The sequence below is a fragment of the Triplophysa rosa genome, linkage group LG12, assembly GCF_024868665.1.
Source record: "Triplophysa rosa linkage group LG12, Trosa_1v2, whole genome shotgun sequence".
NCBI classification, from domain to species: Eukaryota; Metazoa; Chordata; class Actinopteri; order Cypriniformes; family Nemacheilidae; genus Triplophysa; species Triplophysa rosa.
Window position 1 is genome coordinate 19,175,347 of NC_079901.1, and position 20,467 is coordinate 19,195,813.

The following is a 20,467-nucleotide window of genomic DNA, read 5'->3' on the forward strand; positions in this document are numbered from 1 at the left end:
AAGGCTCAGCAGATGTATTGTTTTCCGATATATATTCATCACATTTACATTATATTAACGCTATTTTTACTGTATGCATCTGGCGGACCATAATCGTTAAAATGACAAAAAGGTTATATACCTTTAGCCAGAGGATGATAAAAATAGAGATAACCTATAACAGGTAGCCTAACAGTAGGAGTCTCATAAGAATCAAATACTCTGGCTTGCAGAATACAGGCTTGGATCTCTGGTTCACTGGTCTGACCCACATTCTTGTCATGTTGCTTTAGATGTGGAGCACCAAATGGGGCTAGAAAGCTAGTTTGACAGTTACAGGGATTGCGTGTCATGGAAGACAACAATTCCCTGCAGAATCAAAAGACATTTGAAGCAATGAAGGACAATCCTCGATCTTTTATTCACTGTTGACTTTAGATTATTCTGTCACTTTGTTTTAATAATCGGTGTATTGACCAAACAAGTGATATTTACAGCGTCCCGTCACCACGACATCATTGACTCTTTTCCAAGCAGGAATGAGATTTCACATTTACAATCATATCATACTTGGACCTTTTCAAAAACCTTAGAGCACAGGATTTCACACCCATCCATCCATACAGATTTTCTCTGGAATGGAAAGTCGGGATTTTAGGGTCACTTGAGTAGCCAAAATCTATTCAGATTCAGAAGTTTCAACTTTTACAAACCACAGTATGCTATGAGAAAACAGGAATCTTGTTTTCTCACACTTCAAACACATTGAGTCAAAGAAACACTGTGTTGCCAATACGGAATTAAAAGTGCACTCAAGTTTATGTCTAATAACCTTTAACATCTGAAAAAGTTCTTTTTGGCAAAAAAGGTTCTTCAGATCATAAAAAGGTAAGAAAGATATGGTTCTTTAAAGAACCTTTGACTGAATGGTTCTTCGAGGAACCAAAAATGGTTCTTCTATGGCATCGCTGTGAAGAACCTTTTAAGCACCTTTATTTTTAAGAGTGTCTCTAAATCACCTTTTTGAAATCTGTTTTTCTTAGCAAATATTGATATATGTGCAATCATTCTTTTTTAATCCACAATTCTACCTTTGCCTGACTGTATTGATTATCTGCCAATCTCACAATTCATCTTAACAGAACAGAAGTTATTCTTTGTTTCCACTGTCAAATAGATTTCCATTCATTTGAAGCAATCAAACAGCCAATGCCTTTGTCTGAATCGAATGCCCAAGGTCTGACAGATGAAAGTTGAATATGGATTGAGAAATCAGGACTGCATCCGTGCCGACAACTACACTTACACATACACTTAAAGCCACAACAAATTATAAAATATATTACACACAGTGAAAACGAGCAACAACAAAAAACCATAACACATGTCCTGCAAGAGGTAAAATGGGTTCAAAAGGCTTTTAACAGTGACAAAACTGAATCATGCACAAATTGATTACATAAAAGCTTTGGGTGGAAGTTTGCGTTTTGCTTTGTGTAACATACTGTATCCATTGATTTTGCCTAAATCACATTGTCAGAATGGGGTAGGGGCATTTAATTTATCCCATTACAGATAACTAGCTCTGTTTTTAAGAGTGCTTTCATATACACATGCATTTAGCCTTGTATAAGCTCAGATAAGCCAATAAACCTCCTTTGATTTATTTAGCGCTCAAATCCATTAGCTCGCAAGGAAAAAGGTGACCTGTAAAGAAAGCAGACAGAATGCTCATCTAAGGGTACTATTAAGTAATGTGGATGGATAACAGATGCATCTCTATGCATTAAAGTATGAAAGTTGTGTTTAAATTTAGAAAAGGGACTTTTTTTACCATCCAAGAGAGACATTTTCAATGTCTTTAAGAGTCTATAGCCTACATCGTGAAGTTCTTTGCTATAAAGAACAATGGATGTTGGAAGGTGAATGATTAATATAAATAGCATTTCAGCCACACCCATATTAAGCTTTGAACAACATCGAGCTAAAGACTCTGAATAAGACCACAGATATTGAATTCTCCAGTTCATATAAAAAATGACAGCTGCTGTTTCAAGAGATATCCACGCGAGACTAGCTCAGGTGGCTCAAAAGCCCCCATAAATGCAACCCGGCATGAATAAAACAAGTTCACTAGTCTGGAAACCCCACTGAAGCCCTCAGTTATAGGGACTACAAGAAAGGTGCACCATATGCTGTCATGCTCCTCAAATCTCATATGCTCTGGGAAATACTTGCGCAACAGGAAGCTTAACTGTGCACACTGGTGAGACACCACACTACTGACGTACTGGAAAATGTTGTTTACGTGATGTGGATGTGCAGGGATTCGTTGATTATACTGTATGTGATTTACCAATAAGGTCTGCAATACAGTTAGAATGAAGTCTGTTTTAGACAATACTCATCTCACCCTGAAAGACACAACTAAATATAAAACCCATTTCAGATTCATTTTGATGCATTTACATTCAAAGCTACTGTGATGGGCCACATGAAAAGAGAACTAGATCCTTTGAGAGCTTTGTGTAAAATCCCTCTAAGGGATATTCTGACTTAACTTTCATTGTAAGCTAATAAAACACCACCGTCTCAGAAGCACCAGAGAACATCAGTTGTGCCTTTGTTGTGATCTGTGCTCACAAACCGAATGTGGTTCACTGAAGATGCGGCAGTCGGGTCGATTCCCACATTCCCATGTACAAAAGCTGGGCTTTTCAATCAATGTGTTAGATAGCTCAGATGCATCAGCGATTGCCAACCCAAAGTAAAGTTTTTATACCAAGTTGCTTTGAAGGATGATCAGATACAAAGGGTATTATAGCAACGGCACAGTGAAATGAACTTATTTTAAGATATGTTAAACAGTCTAGGCTCTAAGAGCCTCAATCGCAGTTAAAAGTGTATTTGATCAAGCTGTGAACATGTAATTACAGGTCATGTGCATGAGCAATAAAGTTTATCGCAAAACGGATTACAGAAATGCTGTGTTTCTGGAAGCTATGAGTTATGAAAAAAGTATAAAACAGATGGAGTATAAATATTCATAACCAATGTGAAAATGGACAGATATTCAAATGATCTAATTAACTGCAGATCAAAACAAGAATCATAGTTTTTAAACCCTCTGTTACTGCCTTAAACTTGACATATAAAAATCCTTATTTTTATACCCATAAAGACGTTTAAGTGAGTTCATATGTGCAAGAAACAGAGGAATGTTTTGAGTTTTTGGGAAATGAACCTGTGATTGGCTTACTTCAACTTGTTCCTGAATTATCAACACAAGAAAAAAAACTGTCTTTATCAAGTGAATGTCATGGCAACTCATCAAAGCTAAACTAAGTTTTATATATCTGTCTGCATAATATGTCATACACTCCATAAAACAGACCACATAGATAAGAATCATTCAGAATTTATCATTGCAGATCTCTGACATTTACTAAATTAAATTATTCTGACAGATGGAGTGCTTGTAAGGTAAAAGCCCATCATTGTTAGCGATAACAGTTGTCAGGCTGAAAGTCTAGAAACGGAAGAAAAATAATCAATTTACTAACTGATGCACTGTGTCACTTACATAAGCTCATACTCAAAAGAATAAATCTTCAACACCATATGAAACTTAACTGTTCATGATGTAAAACCATATCAGAAAAGGTTCCCCTCTTGTCAATAAGCAAATAAAACCCAGTTTTGCAGGACTCAAACCAACAACCTACAAAACTTGAGAGAAAGAAAATCACCTTTTTGGTTAAAGCTTTAATGGTCCATAAGGTCCAAATAGTCCAAATCTGTCTAGAAAATGACATAGTTTGCTTGACATCATCTTATGGAAAAACAAAGCCAGTTGAGAGTCACTGTTTCAGAAAGCATTATAAATAGAAATGCTGATTATAAATTCCTCTATCATATTCAAGTCAAACATATAAAAATTCAATTTTCTCACTGTTATATTTGTCAACATGGTGGCCAATTCACTTTACCGGCTGGTGTCTCAATGGAGGTCACATGGTTTAAGAGATGCAGCTGCTAGCAGGTGCTTGAGGACACCAAACAATATGTTCTCATATATTAAAAAAAACATTGGACTTGATTATAAATTATTAGTGAAATTTACTGTTCTCATAAAGGCTTAAGAAATATGCTGGTCTTTTGGGAATTTGACAGATCCATCACCATCATTGCAGATAGTACTGCAGTAAACCAGTCCTTATTAATGTTTTTTTTTTAAGTTTTGGAGAATACGTTTTTCTCCAAAACAGCACGATTTAAGCAAGCTGTTTAAGGGGTATATTAAAACGCTATTTTATAAAACTTTAGCTCAAGTTTATGTCAGTCACGGACCATTATTTGCTATTTGCTAGCTACTGTATTGCTAGTTGGTGATGGGGAAGGAGGATTTTTATTCTAGAGGGCATTTTATTGGTCAAAAATGTGTGCAAGCCTCCAAATACAAGATGAGTCACCAATATTTTCCTGAGAGTACGTTTAGACGATAAAAACGGAAAGGTTTTTCCTTTGTGTTTTTGAAAAGTTTCACATACACACGTCAGCGTTTTTAAATCGAATCTGCATTTACACGGATCGGGGAAAACGAATAAAAACAATGTGTTATGCATGCCAGGCCAGTGGACGGCACTGTTGCGCTATAAAGAAACCCTGCGTGCTTGCGCACATCCGCATACACTGTTTTAATCTAAAAGCCCTTTTAATACACTTTGTCAGCGTGTATATGTGTTTATAGTAGTGTGCATATAACTTTGTCTCCGCTGTGTAGTGGTGCAGTAAATCTACTTTTTGCTGGAGAAATGATAATAAGTATGTCACCCGGCAGTGCCAATACGCCGGCACAAACATGCAGCATGGAGGCCGCTATTATTGTTTGGGGAATACTCGAGCAAGCCTACAGACTGAACCTGTGATACATCGTTTTTGGAAAAAGCCGCTTCAGAGTTTACACGGAAACTATATAATGCCGTCGTTTTCAAAGAATTGCACTTTGAGACCCGTTTTCAATAGTTTGCATTTTCAGTCCCCCAAAACGCCGTTTTCGTGTAAATGAACAGCCAAAACGCATAAAACGTTTTCCGTTTTTAGTTGAAAACGATCTCATGTAAACTGTCATTTATCTTCTAAAAGTTCATCTCATTTTAAAGGACCAGTGTGGGATTTTTTTAGAGGGTCTATTGACAGAAATGCAATATAATAGCCTTCAGATGTGTATATAGGTGTATACAAATATTAAAATTATTTATTAGCTATTTCTATCTACATACACTGCGGGTTCCTTGCATGTAATTCGCCATGTTGTGTCAGCCTCTGTGCTTCAATGGGGGGAGGAGGGGAGTGAGCCCTTGGTTGCAATACACAACCTCAGCGCTAGATGCCACTAGATTGTACAGACTGGTCCTTTAAATTTATTTTTTGTCTAACCGCAAAGCATGTCCGATGTAGGCCTAATCAATCAACCATTTGAAAGAATCACCTATCACACCTCTGATACATGTGTGTATTGTCAGGGGCAACAAACACAAGATAACCGTGGTTGAACAACTTCTGTGAGTGAAGTTCTGTGCTGACATTTAGGCTGAATTATGGATGAGTTCACTCAGAAGACAAGTGCTGTATGGAATTCATTGTGGAATTGCTGACAGTTCTGGTGCAACTTAATTCAAAGGGAGAGAAAGAGAGAGAGAGAGAGAGAGAGAGAGGGAGGAAATCCTTTCTCATTCATCATACAACTTGCCACTATAGACTCAATCATTTCTTACCCTGTGGTGCATGAGTTGTTTAGTGGATCATAGTGCAATAAAAATACATGTAATGTGTGATCTCCTTCAAAATATGGGCCATTTAGACTTCTGAATATTTTAAACATTATTTTTTTACACACCTCTGAAGTTCACACGTATGTTAATATCAGTCACTGATTCCTACAAACAATCTGCAAAAAGTCAGAGTGTCAAGAAAATACAGTTTGACAACACTTACATGGGAATTTATTGGTGTTTTAGGTGCAAACTGTTTCCTTTCCCCACAACCGGCAAACCCTTACAAAAACTACAATAATCATAGTTCAACAGTATCGTATTTGTATTTTGAAAATGCAGTCGCTCGAAATTTTACGGAGCGGTAGTTTTTACAATAAAGAAATGAAATGTAATTCGTTTTGTGTTGAAAGCGGGATAAATGCCTGGCAACCCGACGACCTTTTAAACGTGAATAGCGTAACGCATTTCATGATTTGCAAATATTTTTATTTGAATACGCTAACCACACCCTATAATAAACACAGAAAAAAGAAAGTTTCAAAGCCACATAGTTTACGATGTTTTAGTGACTTTTTATTCGGCAAGTTGACATGGGAGGATCGCCACCCGATCGACAGACGTTGCAGCCTCTTGATGACTGAAATCACCACCTTCCCATACATTGGATAAAAGGCTTAAAAAAATCGCGTTTGAATGAGCTCGTTGGACACTGGTGTGCACCGGGTTGCTGCTTTTGACACAGCGCTGTTAAATAATTAAATAAACACTGGCGCAAACAAGCGTCTCGTGTGCATTTCGGGTTAAAGAACGTGTTTCTTAGGGGCCGTTTACACGAGACCGTTTTCAACTAAAAATGCAAAAAAATGTATGCGTCTTGGCCGTTTGTTTAGACGGAAACGGCGTTTTGGAGGACTGAAAACGCAAACCTTTGAAGACAAGTCTCAAAGTGCAACATTTAGAAAACGCGGCCTTTTTCGTTTCCATGTAAACTGCAAGACGGAACTTTCGGAAAACGATGACGTCACGCGCATGCTTATTACGAGCTCGGTCCCCCGAGTATTATGGCAACATGCGACGTGCGGGACAAGGGGGGAAATGCTGTGCGGTACAATGCAGTACAGGACGGGTGGTCACCCTAATTTCAAGAGGTACTTTAGTGAGAGAGACGTTGGTTCGAGACCCGCTGGGGGCGAGTGATATATATTTATCATTTGTTAACTTTATTATTCATTATACTGAATATTCATTAAGTTGAATGATTTATAGCATTTACTGGTAATAATAGGTATTGATATCTGTTGCACCTTTATTCCCACCACACCTCACTAATTTTCAAACCCTGGCTAAGGCCATGTTTAGTCTTTATAGGTAATTTTGCCCTTCATGACAACTGGGGGGGGGGTTGGGTGGGGGTTGAATTGTTTTATAACTCATCCAAATTCTGCATAATTAATGGCGTGGCCACTTGAGTGACAAGTGGTTTCACCAACCAGGCACCTCAGCTTCACCCACGTCGCACCTTTTTGCCATTTTTTATTATCCGGGAGTGACGCGCAGTGGATCAGCCAGTTTTATACACGGTGCGTTCCAAATGGAATGTATCGCACTCCGAAGGGCCATTCGGAGTGAAAACAATCAGAATCAGAATCAGAATCAGAAGAGCTTTATTGCCAAGTGTGCTTGCACACACAAGGAATTTTCTTTGGTGTTGGAAGCTTCTAGTACAGACATTCAACACAATGACAATACAATATAATACGATTTACAGTCTAAAAGATTCTAAATTGTGCATATATAAAATAAAGACTATTTTACAGAAAATGGGGGATAATAACATATAAGAGACATTGTACAGGGTAGACATTGTAAACAATCATGGCCGCCTTACAATTGAAGGGTCGTTCCAAACCGAAGTGCTCATAACTGGCCACTTCAAAGGGCCCTTAGGAATGAACGATTTCGAAGGGCACAACTGATGAACACTTAGGGCCCCCATGATTCTTTGCACAGATTCTTTGCATGGAGAAGGCGCATCTTTATGGGCATGGAATGATGACACAGAAGGGCACTTCATGAAACAGTTGTATGTTACCCTACACCCTTCAACCCTTTGAAGCTCTCACTCCAGAGGGTAATCCTTTTGAAGGGCTTAGGGCATAGGGATGAGCCCTTTGAAATGGAACGCAGGGACAGTCTATGGTCAGGTCACAAATAAGAAATTAGCATTATACGTGAGATACATTTTTCAAGAGAAGTTGTAAACTGATATTGGATACTGCAATTTACTGGGCTTATTTTTATACATTTTGGGAAGTTTTTAGGTTGTCTTTTGGCTGGAACTATTTCTTGGGCATGGCAACCCTGATTGTGGTAAGTTGAAGTGTGTATCGTGTGCTGCTTGGCAGAAGACGCTGCAGCAGCTATTTCTGACCAAATCCATGATATAATGGTCAAAATGGGGTATATGTTAGCATGAGTGAGAGCTTAACCTTGCCATTTAACAAATGTAACGTTACATTACCACTTTTAAACCTATACAGATCTGAGCCCTTTCTAACTCTGCGCTTTAGCTACACTTTAGCGCACTGTAAAGTTGACTTGTAGGTAATCTTCTTTTCATGAAGGAAATCATTTATTGGAATGTCTGGAATGTGGTTTTTAGAGACAAAAATCTATAGTGTAGGAGGAGTGACACCAAGGTTGCCGTTCATGCCGAAAAACATAACAGAGCAGATGCTACAGTAAGTTTGCATCGCTGTGTATTTACATGCAATCTTGCATGCGCACACTCATACACCTACACACTGCTAAGTCCTGTTCTCATGCTGCATTTCTTCCTTCCATTCCTGCACTCATACTGTATTCTCTCCGTTTTTAGCACTGAAACATCATGCTGTTCTCCTGTGGCCCTGGGCCCACTAGAGACTATAAAAAGATACAGGCTCATGAAATATAGAGAGTGTTCGGGATTCAATTTTACAGTGCCCATTACTGCAAATTGTAATATGGCTAATTACTTCTGGCTGTGTAGAATTGCTTCAGCAATTGTCTCCTACCCCCATCAGACAAAAATTCCACCAAATGGCACCTGAGGGGCGTCAATTGGGCATTTCATTATTTTAATTATGTGGTCTTATGATTTACCTTCACAGAAGGAATAAAACAAGGCAATTTGAAAGTCCTCTGTCAGGCATTGGGTTCCTCATGGGCAGTGAATCTATATTGTACGGCTTTCCAGATGTGCCGGTTTATTTCCGAGAGAAGAAAGACCAGATAGATAACACAAATTATTTTTCTGGGACCAATTTGATTAGTTGAATGGTCCAGACATTATGTCTTGGCCGTTCAAAAATTACACATATTTATTTGTGCAACGGTTGTATAGCTCATTGCATGATTGCACAGGACTTGTCAAATTATCTCTGTGACACACATTATTAATCTTACTCTGGATATTGTGCAAGAGCGAGATGGATGTGGACTGGTGAGGAAGCATCACAGTAGATTGCGTGTATTTCGCAACACTTAGAATTAGTGCTGGGCAACGATTAAAATTTGTAATCACATGACTTTTCTGTGATTAATCGCGATTAATCGCATTGTTAAGCGTAATCTTCAATAATGAATTCAAAAGTAGTGTATTGTGGACTTAAAAGTACTACTATATGAACATGAAAGTGCAATAAGATTTGGTTTTCAAACACTTTAAACAAATAATGTGACAAACTCTCTTTCAACACATTGTATTTAAAGTGTATTTAAAGCACATCTTTAAACAACTAAATTATTGTATGCTACTTTTTTCTTTATCTTAACAATTCATATAAGGAGAACACAATTCCTTTAATATGAGTGAGTGTTTAGGGCCCGTCCTTTGTTGTTTGATGAATATTATAAACAGAGATCTTTATTATGCTATTGTTTATTTTAATAAGTGTAATTGGTCTGCCTTCAATTACAGGGGAAAGTTCGGCCAAAAATGAAAAATCTTTCATCATTTACTCATGTCATTCAAAACCTGTATGGCTTTCCTTCTTCTGCAGAGCACAAAATATTTTTTTAAATGTTGGAAACCGAAACAACAAAACCCATTGACTTCCACTGTATAGACACAAAACCATTTCTCAAAATATCTTTCTTTGTGTTGCACAGAAGAAAGAGTAAAAAAAGTAATAATGTGTCAGTGGTGTTAGTTATTTAAAATCTGAATTTTGCAAAAAGAAAAATAATATTTGCTTACATTTCTAGTGGCCATCAACCTGTCTCATGTACTATTTTTATGCTCTCTTATCCAAATACAGTATACAATCTTGTATTGCTATGGCCATGGTTTTAGCAAGGATGTCATTGGGCTTTCTTTTCCCTCATGTCTGTGCCTGACCTTTATGTGATCAACGTTTTAGGAGAAAAAAGGGGTCAGTTGCAGAGAGCAAGTTGATTTTTTTATTCTTCTTTTTTCTCTCTTGGCAACAGAACATATGGTGTATTTTTGACCTGTGACCATTTCACCTCTTCATACTGAAACATTACTCACAAGAACAAAAGCACACTGCACGCCTACGTGATGCTATAAATTGTGCTAGTTTTGCTCTGAGCGGCGCTTATTGCCGTCCTCGGAGGTCTAAATTTGTCAGCAGGCTTAAGACGGACATACTGTCGGATATTGGCTGTGAAGAGATGGGTGATTAGCTGTGTGGCTGACTCAGACGGTCAGTGTCTTTGTATGTCAGGGCACGATGGAAAAGCCAATGAAACTGTTCTCAGAGGGTGTCATAAACTCTTTATTGCTGGTTTGTGTTGCCTTTGCAGATTAAGTTAAGAGAGAGAGAGCTTCTCTCGCCATCTTAAATCCTGTTTCTATTGAGTTTCTTCTATGGATATATTTTCAGGGCCTCTGAGAAATGAATAACCCAGTAGTCAGCATCTACAGGCCTAGGGACCACTTGTTTATGAGGGAGGATTACTCCCTCTGGGCTGTTTTAACCATTCAGACTCTGGGAAGAGGTTTGTCCTGGCATCTTACCCAGTGGATTTGTTCAGTTTGGTGTTCTTCAGAAGATAGTGACTCATCTTACTTTGTTTGGTGAGGTGTTTTGGTAGCCAATTGCTCGCATACAATGACTCTCCAGTTTATGAGACAAACTTTTTCTGAAAAGAAAATTTCAGTAAGTTTCGATACTCAACTTCACTTAAATTGTTCTGCAGAAAAATATTTGTAATGCAAACTGTATTAAATTATAGACTGAAGTACTATAGAATATATTATATTTAAATGTTATTGAATATACAGTACAAGTATTTTTTTTATCCCACAGAAAATTATGATATTATCCTGAGAAAAACCTTTCAACCTGTGCTGGTTTTACTCAGGATTTAAAGGGCCAGTGTATTAAATTTAGCATCATCTAGTTGCGAATTGCAATCAACGCCTCACTCCACCCCTCCCCCTTCCCTTTCGAAGCACTACGGCGGCTGACACAGGGATAAGATGTTGTCACGTTTTCGCTTCTTTGCTGAAGGAGATAACATATTTATGAAACACGTTCTGCAGTTTGTCCGTTTAGGGCTACTGTAGAAACAACATAGCAAATGTGTTGTTGAAAGTGTGAAAGTGTGTTGATAGGAATAGCTCATTCTAAGGTAATAAAAACACAAGGCTTCATTATATAAGGTCTTTATACAGCTCTGAAGACATAGTTATGTACTGTATATTATATTGCATTACTGTTAATAGAGCCTCCAAAAAATGACACACAGCACCTTTAAAGATTATACTATAGAGATAATGGATTTGTGTATGATTATCTGCATCCACTGTGTTCTTTAGGAAAAACGATAACTTTGTCATAGTATTACTTTAGTGCATAAACTGTTGTACAATCAGTGTGTCTATATAACAGTATATAACAATATGTGAGTTGGAAAATAGCAAGCATTCTGTATTCATTCATTCAATGCAGCCTTCAGTACTTATCTTCCATGAAATATAATGGCAGGAAGGCAGGCAGCAGGCTGCTTCTATTACTTTTGAATCTACTAAAAAGGGGTTTTGAGCCATGGCCATTTTCTCTTTTTTTTAAGGATAAATCTAGACCTTTTCTGTCTGCTTATCTTCTGATGATGATCAGCACTTTATCAAAAGTCTTTGTAGAACAAAAGACGTACTAAGAGAATGAAAAGGTCTTATAAACATTTCCGTTTTTCACTGTTGCTGCTTAATTTTTTATAAGGCGGTTTAAACTGAACAAACAGAAATATTACCAAAAGATGCATAATCGCATAAAACTGATCAAATAAAACTGAGCACAACAATAAATTATATATGCAATATCTCACATAATTATATAGCTTTTATACATACATAATTTTAAGAAACAAATGTTATAATATATCATAGCGAACCAATAATAATTCCATATGAAACACAATAACTGTGAGAAATAATTAATTTCTCCATAGCTTCGTCTTTTTTCTATGCATATATATTAATTGGCAGTGCAGTTTAAGATTTGCATTTAATCATCATATACCTGAGTTGTTTACATAACATATTTCCTGTGTTTATGTAAAAGTGTAAGAGTTTAAGGTTATGATGCAGATGATCAGCCAATATAATTGCTTAACAGAACAAACAGGAAGGCATGTGCATAAATTCTCTGCTAAGTTATACCATTGTGTAATTAAGGGTACTACAGTTCCCGGAAAATCAAAGTTTTGTCATTATTTATTTATTCACCCTTCTGTCTTTTTTCCCTGCAACGCAACAGGAGATGGCAACATCAGTCATTGTATAAAATAAAAAGCTGTGGATTCAATAAAAATCTCCTTGTGTGTTTCACAGGAGCAAATCATAAGAGTAAAGGATGACAGAACTTTTATTTTTGGTAAGCTTTTCCTTTAAATGGATAGTTCACCCAAAAATGAAAATTCTGTGATCATTTACTCGTATAAATGTCTTTGTTCTGCTAAACACAAGGATATTTGGAAGAATGTCAGAAACCAAACAGATATAATCCCTCATTGACTCCCATAGTATTTATTTTCCCCATTATGGCAGTAAATGGGGGGTTAATTTTAATTAAACGTAACGTTAATTTTAATTTTCGGGTGAACTATCCCTTTAAGGCTAAACAAGACTGACACTTTTATATTCCCAAACATTTCTATTTTCAAAACAATACATTATTTTAGATATTTATCCCATCACTTGACAAATGTCATGTGTTTATAACCAAAACGTTGATAAGCAGGGCTGTGTAAACCCAATGGACCACATGGGATTCAGCCAAAAGCCTGACCTCAAGGGGGCCCAGGGAACAGGACACATCATATTAATTAAACAGGGATTTTGATTTGCATATCAAATTAAGCATTTTGTTGTACTTGCATATCCACTTGCCAAATAGGCAAAGTGACTCTATAGCTTTAAACTTCTTTCCCCAATGTTGACATTGCATTATGAAATAATCACTTTTCTCAAATGCCACCAGAGATCATTTGCAAAGTTAGGGCTGTAAAAACAGGATAAGGACTTCAATAAATGAAAACCAGTTGAACTATCTGACACTGATTTAAACTGAACCCGACCTTCTGAATCGGCTTGATTTCAGAGATTTATTTGGGGACCTTGGTTTTAAAGAAGATCAGGTAGAGCCCATTGATAGCAGTGATATAATTTGTTTTAGATCTTTGCTTGTTTATGTGGCAGTATTGTGATTGCTCTATAAATTTAGCCTAACTCACTCCTACCATTTTTTTATGTGCTTTCTGTAGCCAGGAATGTGGGTTCTGTTTGGGTTTCAATCCGAAAGATATTCAAGAACTCACTATGCATGCTTTTTTTATGCAAGCTTTTGTTGTTTCTCTATGGCAGGTATCCTGTGCTTTTGTTGATAGTTATTCTTTGGTCACATCAATGCATGTTTGGTTTGAAAATCATTGGCATAGGGCTCTGGGTGAAAATTTCAGAATCCTCCTGTGCGAATGTATTGGCTCATGAATATAAATGACTTCACATGAAGAGGTGTTGAGAAAAGGTTACCCAGCAATGTACCAAAGCACTAATTATTAGCAAAGCATTTACCATAGCAGGATCTGTAATGCCACAAAACGGGACAGGTGTTATACCCACGGGCCTGTGGATGGCCAAACAGGGCCCAGTCAATTAGCATGAATGTCAACTAAATAAAATAACATTTGTCATAAAATGTGAGTAAATGTTAATGTACTCCTTCCTTTACTATGTTAAAGTATTTGTTATATCCTTCAGTTCATCTACAGACTGGACAAGCTTATAGCCGAGCAGAGAAAGAGTTCTGTTACATAAAGATTGCACTGTCTTAACAATGTCAAAGTTTAAATGCACTCTCCAGCTCTGAGCGGTGGCTTTAGAGTCTCTTGAGGTGGAGTATTTGTAGTTCCACTCAGAAGAGGATGGGGCAGTACCATTGGTGTTTTGAGAAATCCATGTGAGGACTTGATGATGCAAATCTACCCCTAGAAACCTGTATATCTCCTTGCCTTTTTCTTCAGGGTTATGGGCTAAATCTTCATAGCGCACCAATAGATATCGTCCCCTCAGCCACGTAGGTTTCTGCAAAGCGGTCTCCACAGAATACTCGATATCTCTGCACGTTCTAGTAATCTGTGTCAGATCCACATATCGTGGTTGGCGACCAGTAGCGTTCCAGACTTTCCAGGCCCTAAATTTACCTCCAAAGGCAGTCATGCGTGAGGCAAGGATAGCTCGGGGGTCTCTCACCAAGTGAACGATTCTTAAGTCTAAACGGGGGTCCTCTGACAGCGTACGCAGATCTCCCACCTCCGGGATGCGAACTGTCTTTATGGCCACGTGGCTCCGTGCTTGGCAAGCCTGAGAGGCTAAAGAAAGATTCAGGGCTTGGCACTTTTTGGGACACCATGATTCATCCGGCTGGCCTTCCAGAATCCCCTCGCCACCTCCCGGGCACACGGGCGGAGTGCACAAGGCGTGGCTTGAGCTGCGGCGAAAAAATGCCGCAGTCATGTGATCCTGCGGTTCCGGGCGAATGTAACTCTCTAGGAAGCTGAAGTCACAGTTGTAGAGATTAAGTAGAAGATCTCTGTAGGCCCCCAAAAGAGCTTTACCATCCAAAGCCCGTTGCAGCCGACTACTAGAATTGGTGAAGGCCTGCTGGACGTGATAGAGAGGCTCAAAGACATAAAATATGCCTGGATGCTGATTGAAAAGCTGTCCAGTAAAGGAGGAGCCGCTGCGTGTTTGTGCAAGTAGAAGGATGTGTTTCTGGGATGTAGCAGCGCTGGACTCGGCAGGTACGTGGCTGTCATCGCAGAGAGATTTCCATCTCTGCTCTGGGGAAGAGAGGAAGAGTGAGATAATTCTCTGCTCTGCAAACCTCAGAGTGCCACAAAAGACTTAATTAGTTCAGCATCTCTGTCTTTAATCAATCAGTTATTTGGCTTAAGATATTCAATCTGGAGCTTTATTTTAGACAGACAAAGTCCGGTTCAATTCAGAAATCTATTCTGCCCGCTGAGAGGTATAGTAATGTTCAGCAAAAATGATTTTGAAGACTTGAATGGTCTTCTGTGGCAGTAATCATTTCACAGTTTCGGAGCAGTGTGTGCAAGACGGGACAAAAATTACGAACGAAGACTGCATTTCGCCAGTCAAAAAATGAAAATTAAGTGACTTTTGCTCAAAATGAACAATTACTATATATAGCGGGGAGGAAAGAGCGATAACGTTTGTAATTACGGCTGATGAGAGACTGATTGCACATAGCACATTAGGTTGTGCGAGTCGACGCTTGTCGAAAGTGCAAACAGCTGCTCCGCGAGGACATATTACTGAAGATTAATGATGAGATAATTGTGGAATTAATTATTGATCTTTCATATTGCGCTGTCTTACAACGGGATGAGGAGGGAGTTTCCACATTGCAACAACTCTGGGAGATGATGGCAGCTAATTTCTTTCTTTAAAAATGGAAGCGACACCATAACAGATATATAAGAATGTTACACGGATCCTTTGATCCTTTGATCCTCTCTCTCTTTCTCGCGCTCTCTCTTTATATAAACTGTATTTGTGTAACCGGTCCTACTCGCCCCACTCTGCGCGGGCCTCGAACCGGCGTCGGTCCGGATGGGAGACGGGCACTCTAACGAGGAGGCTAAAGACCGCAGTCTCTAGTCTGTAGCTAGAGCGTCTCTGTCGGTCGGGGAGTGAGGTTTTACACACTGCACAGCTCTTCACTAGCTGGCCTCCGTTACATGTGTGTGTCAGAACTCGTTTTTATTGCATTTAAGTCTAAATGCAAACCGTAATGCAAATGCAGATATTGGTTGATTTGTTAATGAAATGTAAATCATATTCTATCATATACTTTTCGTTTCATTTTTCTTTTAGATATTGTGCTATTCTGCAGGAAGCTGTAACATTTAATGTTTGTCTCGCATGAAAGTCGCTCACCTTTACTCTGGCGTTCTTGGCAGAGGGTGAAGTCTTGGCATGGACCACTGAAGGAGTCACGGAGGGAGCGTATGGCAGTGTACTGCACCCCCAGAGATGTACAGACCAGCAGCAACAGAGTCTTCCACGAGCACTCCATACTGCTCCTTCACCGTCACATACTTCTGAGGAAGGCAAGCATTACATTTACTTTTATTATGTGTGACTATGCCTTTCTTGTTTTCTGTAGAATTAGAGAAGAATCATACATTCTTTGTGGAAGTTGTAAAAGTTTAGTTTGGTTGCTTGCTTTTTTTTTACTGTAACTGAAGGTGCATTTGGAGAAGGTCTGCATCAAATTGTATATTGTAGCTTTGTTTAATATACTGCCTAAGCTGTCTTCTGCTGTAAATTACCAGTTTGGTCCATTCTACATAGTCAGCCACACAAATAATGCTCAATTTGCTGTTTCTTTCCTGTTTACATGTAGCTAACTCAAATGACAAAAAAACACATGCAAAAATGTAGCAAATTATTGTTAGTGCACGGCTATACATTATTTTTACTTTCTAGTACAACAAACCTACAGTAATTTATACCCATCACTGATATTGCCATCATAGAGTTGTTTTTCCTGAGTTTCTATTATGGTAAGCATTATAGGGTTGTTTTTTCAAAGGGTTATGTATATGCAATTGTGCCTTAGAATTATGCTTAAAGACAGCATCATAGAAAGCTGCATAATGAGGTTGCCTACATTGTAGAACAGCCTTTGCATCAGGAGCATGCTTATGATCATAATGCTGCCTCCTTAGGCATCTAACTAGGTATGACTGTTGCTTTAACTGCAATTGGGAGATCATTTCACCAAAATGATTATGGGCTTTTATGAGAAATGCAAGGAGACATCTGAGGGGTGAGATGCAATATTGTAGAAAGAGATGAGTTGGTTATATAGTGGGACGGTTGAAATTAGTGCCTCAGTCATTTCATACCAGGAATTGTATTAGAAAAACTCCCTTTAATAGGACCATAAATGGCATAAATTTTTGCATTTTCTCATTTACCTTTCTCAAAATTGCAGAATAGGCTAATTGGCTTTTTAGCATACTATTTTTATATTGTATAAATGTATAGCCTACAAGGTCACACATTGGCCATTTCTGTCATTTAGACCAGGATGGGATAAGCTGCTGAGGTTCATAAGAGTTACCCGCTATCCTGAGGAGACAGACATCTGTTTCACTCACAGGGCAGGTTATAGCCTTGAAAACATCTGCTTGCATATATTTGAGTATGGATGATTTCCAGCACCTCACATGAATTCAAAAGAGTGGCATCTTAGGGGTTTGCATGCTAAGTGTCCTTGTTTACAGTAAGTGGAGAATTTCTGTTAGCAGAGGTCTCCAGCAACCCACTGAGTGCATAAACAAGCCAACCCAAAGTCAGTTGTTTGTCTTTCTTCAGCTTTTCTTCAATTAACGTTTTTGGTTCAGGGCAGGTGTGATGTTTTTTTGTGTGAATCTGCAACATATTCTCTCTCTGCATCTGTAGTTTTTTTACTGTTTGAATCATGCAACAAAATGTTGTTTCTCTTGAGCCTGCCCTTAAAATAATTTCATCAATCATAACTGGCGGTGATGGCCTCCATGTACATTTTCCTCTGTGATTTCATGGATGAATATAAGAGCGTGTGTGGTGTCCGGGGTATCAGTGATTGTGCAGCTGTTTTTGTAGAAAATGCATTACATGTTCTCCTCTTCAGCTAACATAAATTAACAGCCATGTTAGATAAATGTAGCATGGCAATTTTCTACGCACTATGAATTTCAAACACAAATCATTGTTTGGGCAGAAAATTAACTGATATGGCAATCTACCACCTCACGACAAACCTCTTATCAGTGAACAGCCATGTAGGCTGCCTCAGGTTCCTTGAATTCTGCATGAAAAAAATCTCGCTGGCTTGGTCATTTAGTATTCAATGAAGTGATTTTCCTATGTCTTTCATAAACACCTGAGAGGCAGCTGCAGTTTTTATTGTGTAGCACAGTCACTACTGTGGTTGCATACTGTATATAACAACAGTTATATACATGGCACGAGAGAGCAGTGTTGTACTAAAACAGTCAAGCACCATTGAGAGATAGATCCAATAGTTTTATGGCTGTGACAATCAATATTTTGAAATCATTTAGTGGGCTTCAGAAAAAAAATCTTAGGACAGATTCAAACACTAGAGTGTGTCTCTTCCAACACTTTAATCTTGAAAGCTTTGGTTGTAGCTCTTTCACACCATTTACTGGATTTTCGGGGATGTCTCTTATAATAAACTACCTTAATTCAGCTATTTCAGTCAACAAACTGATTACCACATTGAGAATTATGGAATGTAGGGAAAAAATGCACGTCATTTCCATCAATGTGCACACTGGGAGCTATGATACCTTTCGCTGCCATTTGACAAAATCGCCACAGCCACATCGACTAAAACAATCAAGCACTGATACTTTCACCTGTGAGAGTGCTAGTGGAAGAAAATTGATATTCATTTCTTTCTGTCTCGGTTTTCTCTTGTAAATGTGTTTGGATCTATTGACCTTATTGTAAATATGTATATAACCTATAAAGATAGACCAGGTTAAGGTCTTCAGAGCTCTGAAAAGCATATTAAAATAGTTTCTCTTTCACATCACCTAATAAATGTCGGAATAGAAAACAATTAAATCTCTAAAGAATGCGTGTTAATGATACTAAAGAAACAGGTAAATGATAAAATAAGAACACGGCTTAAAAGACACCCCTGCTGCTGAAACAAATAACAGATGTCTGAAAACATTTAGACTGTGGAAAAGTTGGATTTGCATATTTATTTTGTCTTTTACTATCATCATCTTAACCATGCATCTCTATGTATTTCAATGCAAAACTTGTTTTGTTTTCCTGTGTACGAAATTCTCTTGTCAATTTAAAACAAGACTGTTGCACGGCGGACATCTGTGAAGGCTGCTATAAGGTACGTTGTCTAGTTATTTTGTGTCTGCAGAACTATTGCGAGGTTAATGTGTGTATTGTCAATATAACCTAGCTATGGGCGAGACACGTGATGTGAGGAGAGATCGATCCATAAGATCCAAAAATGAATAAATACACACGCTCAATACAGAACCGTAAAAAAACAGTGCCATCTTCAATTCTTGTCCTGCAGTATAGCTGAAGCACTGTAAAAATAAGAATAATAAATACCTATTTTTATAGTCTGTCATGAAGTTGTTTATAAATTGTATAACACCAAATGACAAAAGGAATCTTGCCTCTTTCAATCAAAATAATTTAAGATGGTTCTACAAAATTGTTATATTTGTCATATTACATGCTTGTAGGCTATAAATAGATTTTATTTTTATAATTGTAAAGGACTCAGTTAATCGCAGTTTCTTTATCAGCTTGTTGCAAGACTAAATCCAACCAGTCAGTCGCGTCCTCTGTTAACTTCGCTCAAGCTCCTCAAGAGGGGCAGTGTATCAAATGTAGCTACTCTTAAATCATTTTCAGCCGAGTCTAATGTGTCTAATGCGAGTCTAACTTAGCCTGCTTTAAATACACTTACATCAAACGATAGAGACATTAATGAAACTGATGAAAGCAGTTGGTGAGAACGGACGATACGCGCATCCCTTACCATTCACGATGTGATGAAATATTCCCCAATAAAACACACATGGCATCCATTCAGTGAAGTTGTTATTTGGATAGTGATGCGGTCCTCGAGCCAGCCAAAGGATACGTGTACTGAGCAGTCTGTGACAGATGAATAATGTTTGGCTTCTGTGAAAGCAGGGGGTGGGCATCGCGCGTGGATAACCAGTGGCTTATTCTGTTCTCGTGTCGCTGCTTTGCATGAGTTCTGCCTTTGCTGCTGACAACGGATGCTCGTGTTGCTTGAAGTACTAGTTGCTTAAAACCAGAGACACACAAGTGGAACAATCTACTTGCAATTCGTTGTTATGATTCCCTTGGAACAGATGGTTAGTCCGAGTCGTTATTTATGTATTGATTAAAGCGTCTCCAAATGTAATACATCGCATTTGTTTTGCCATTTGTGCAACTTTGATTTGTAATATAACATGAGATCAAAACCCTCCTGAGAAAAAAAACAACAAAAACCATCAACAGAAATTCTACTGGTTATAATGGAATTCATAATAGACTCTATGGGTTTCTGCTGTAATGTGTTTTGTTATACTGTATTAATGAC

The 20,467-nt window shown here is 38.2% G+C and overlaps 1 protein-coding gene across 2 annotated transcripts; it reads right to left on the minus strand.

Annotated features, from left to right (window-relative positions):
* Positions 1-11,435: 11,435 nt before the first annotated feature.
* Positions 11,436-20,141, minus strand: si:ch73-62b13.1 (Carbohydrate sulfotransferase 1-like). 2 transcript variants are annotated; one of them, XM_057348250.1, is made up of 3 exons: positions 19,892-20,141; positions 16,231-16,391; positions 11,436-15,107 (listed from the first exon to the last, which is right to left on the minus strand). In XM_057348250.1, the coding sequence occupies exons 2-3, from the start codon at positions 16,367-16,369 to the stop codon at positions 13,996-13,998; spliced, it is 1,251 nt and encodes a 416-aa protein (XP_057204233.1). In that variant the 5' UTR covers positions 16,370-16,391; positions 19,892-20,141; the 3' UTR covers positions 11,436-13,995. The 2 variants fall into 2 exon arrangements, with proteins under 2 accessions (XP_057204233.1, XP_057204232.1); XM_057348249.1 differs by having other exon boundaries at positions 16,231-16,394.
* Between the last annotated feature and the right edge of the window lie 326 nt (positions 20,142-20,467).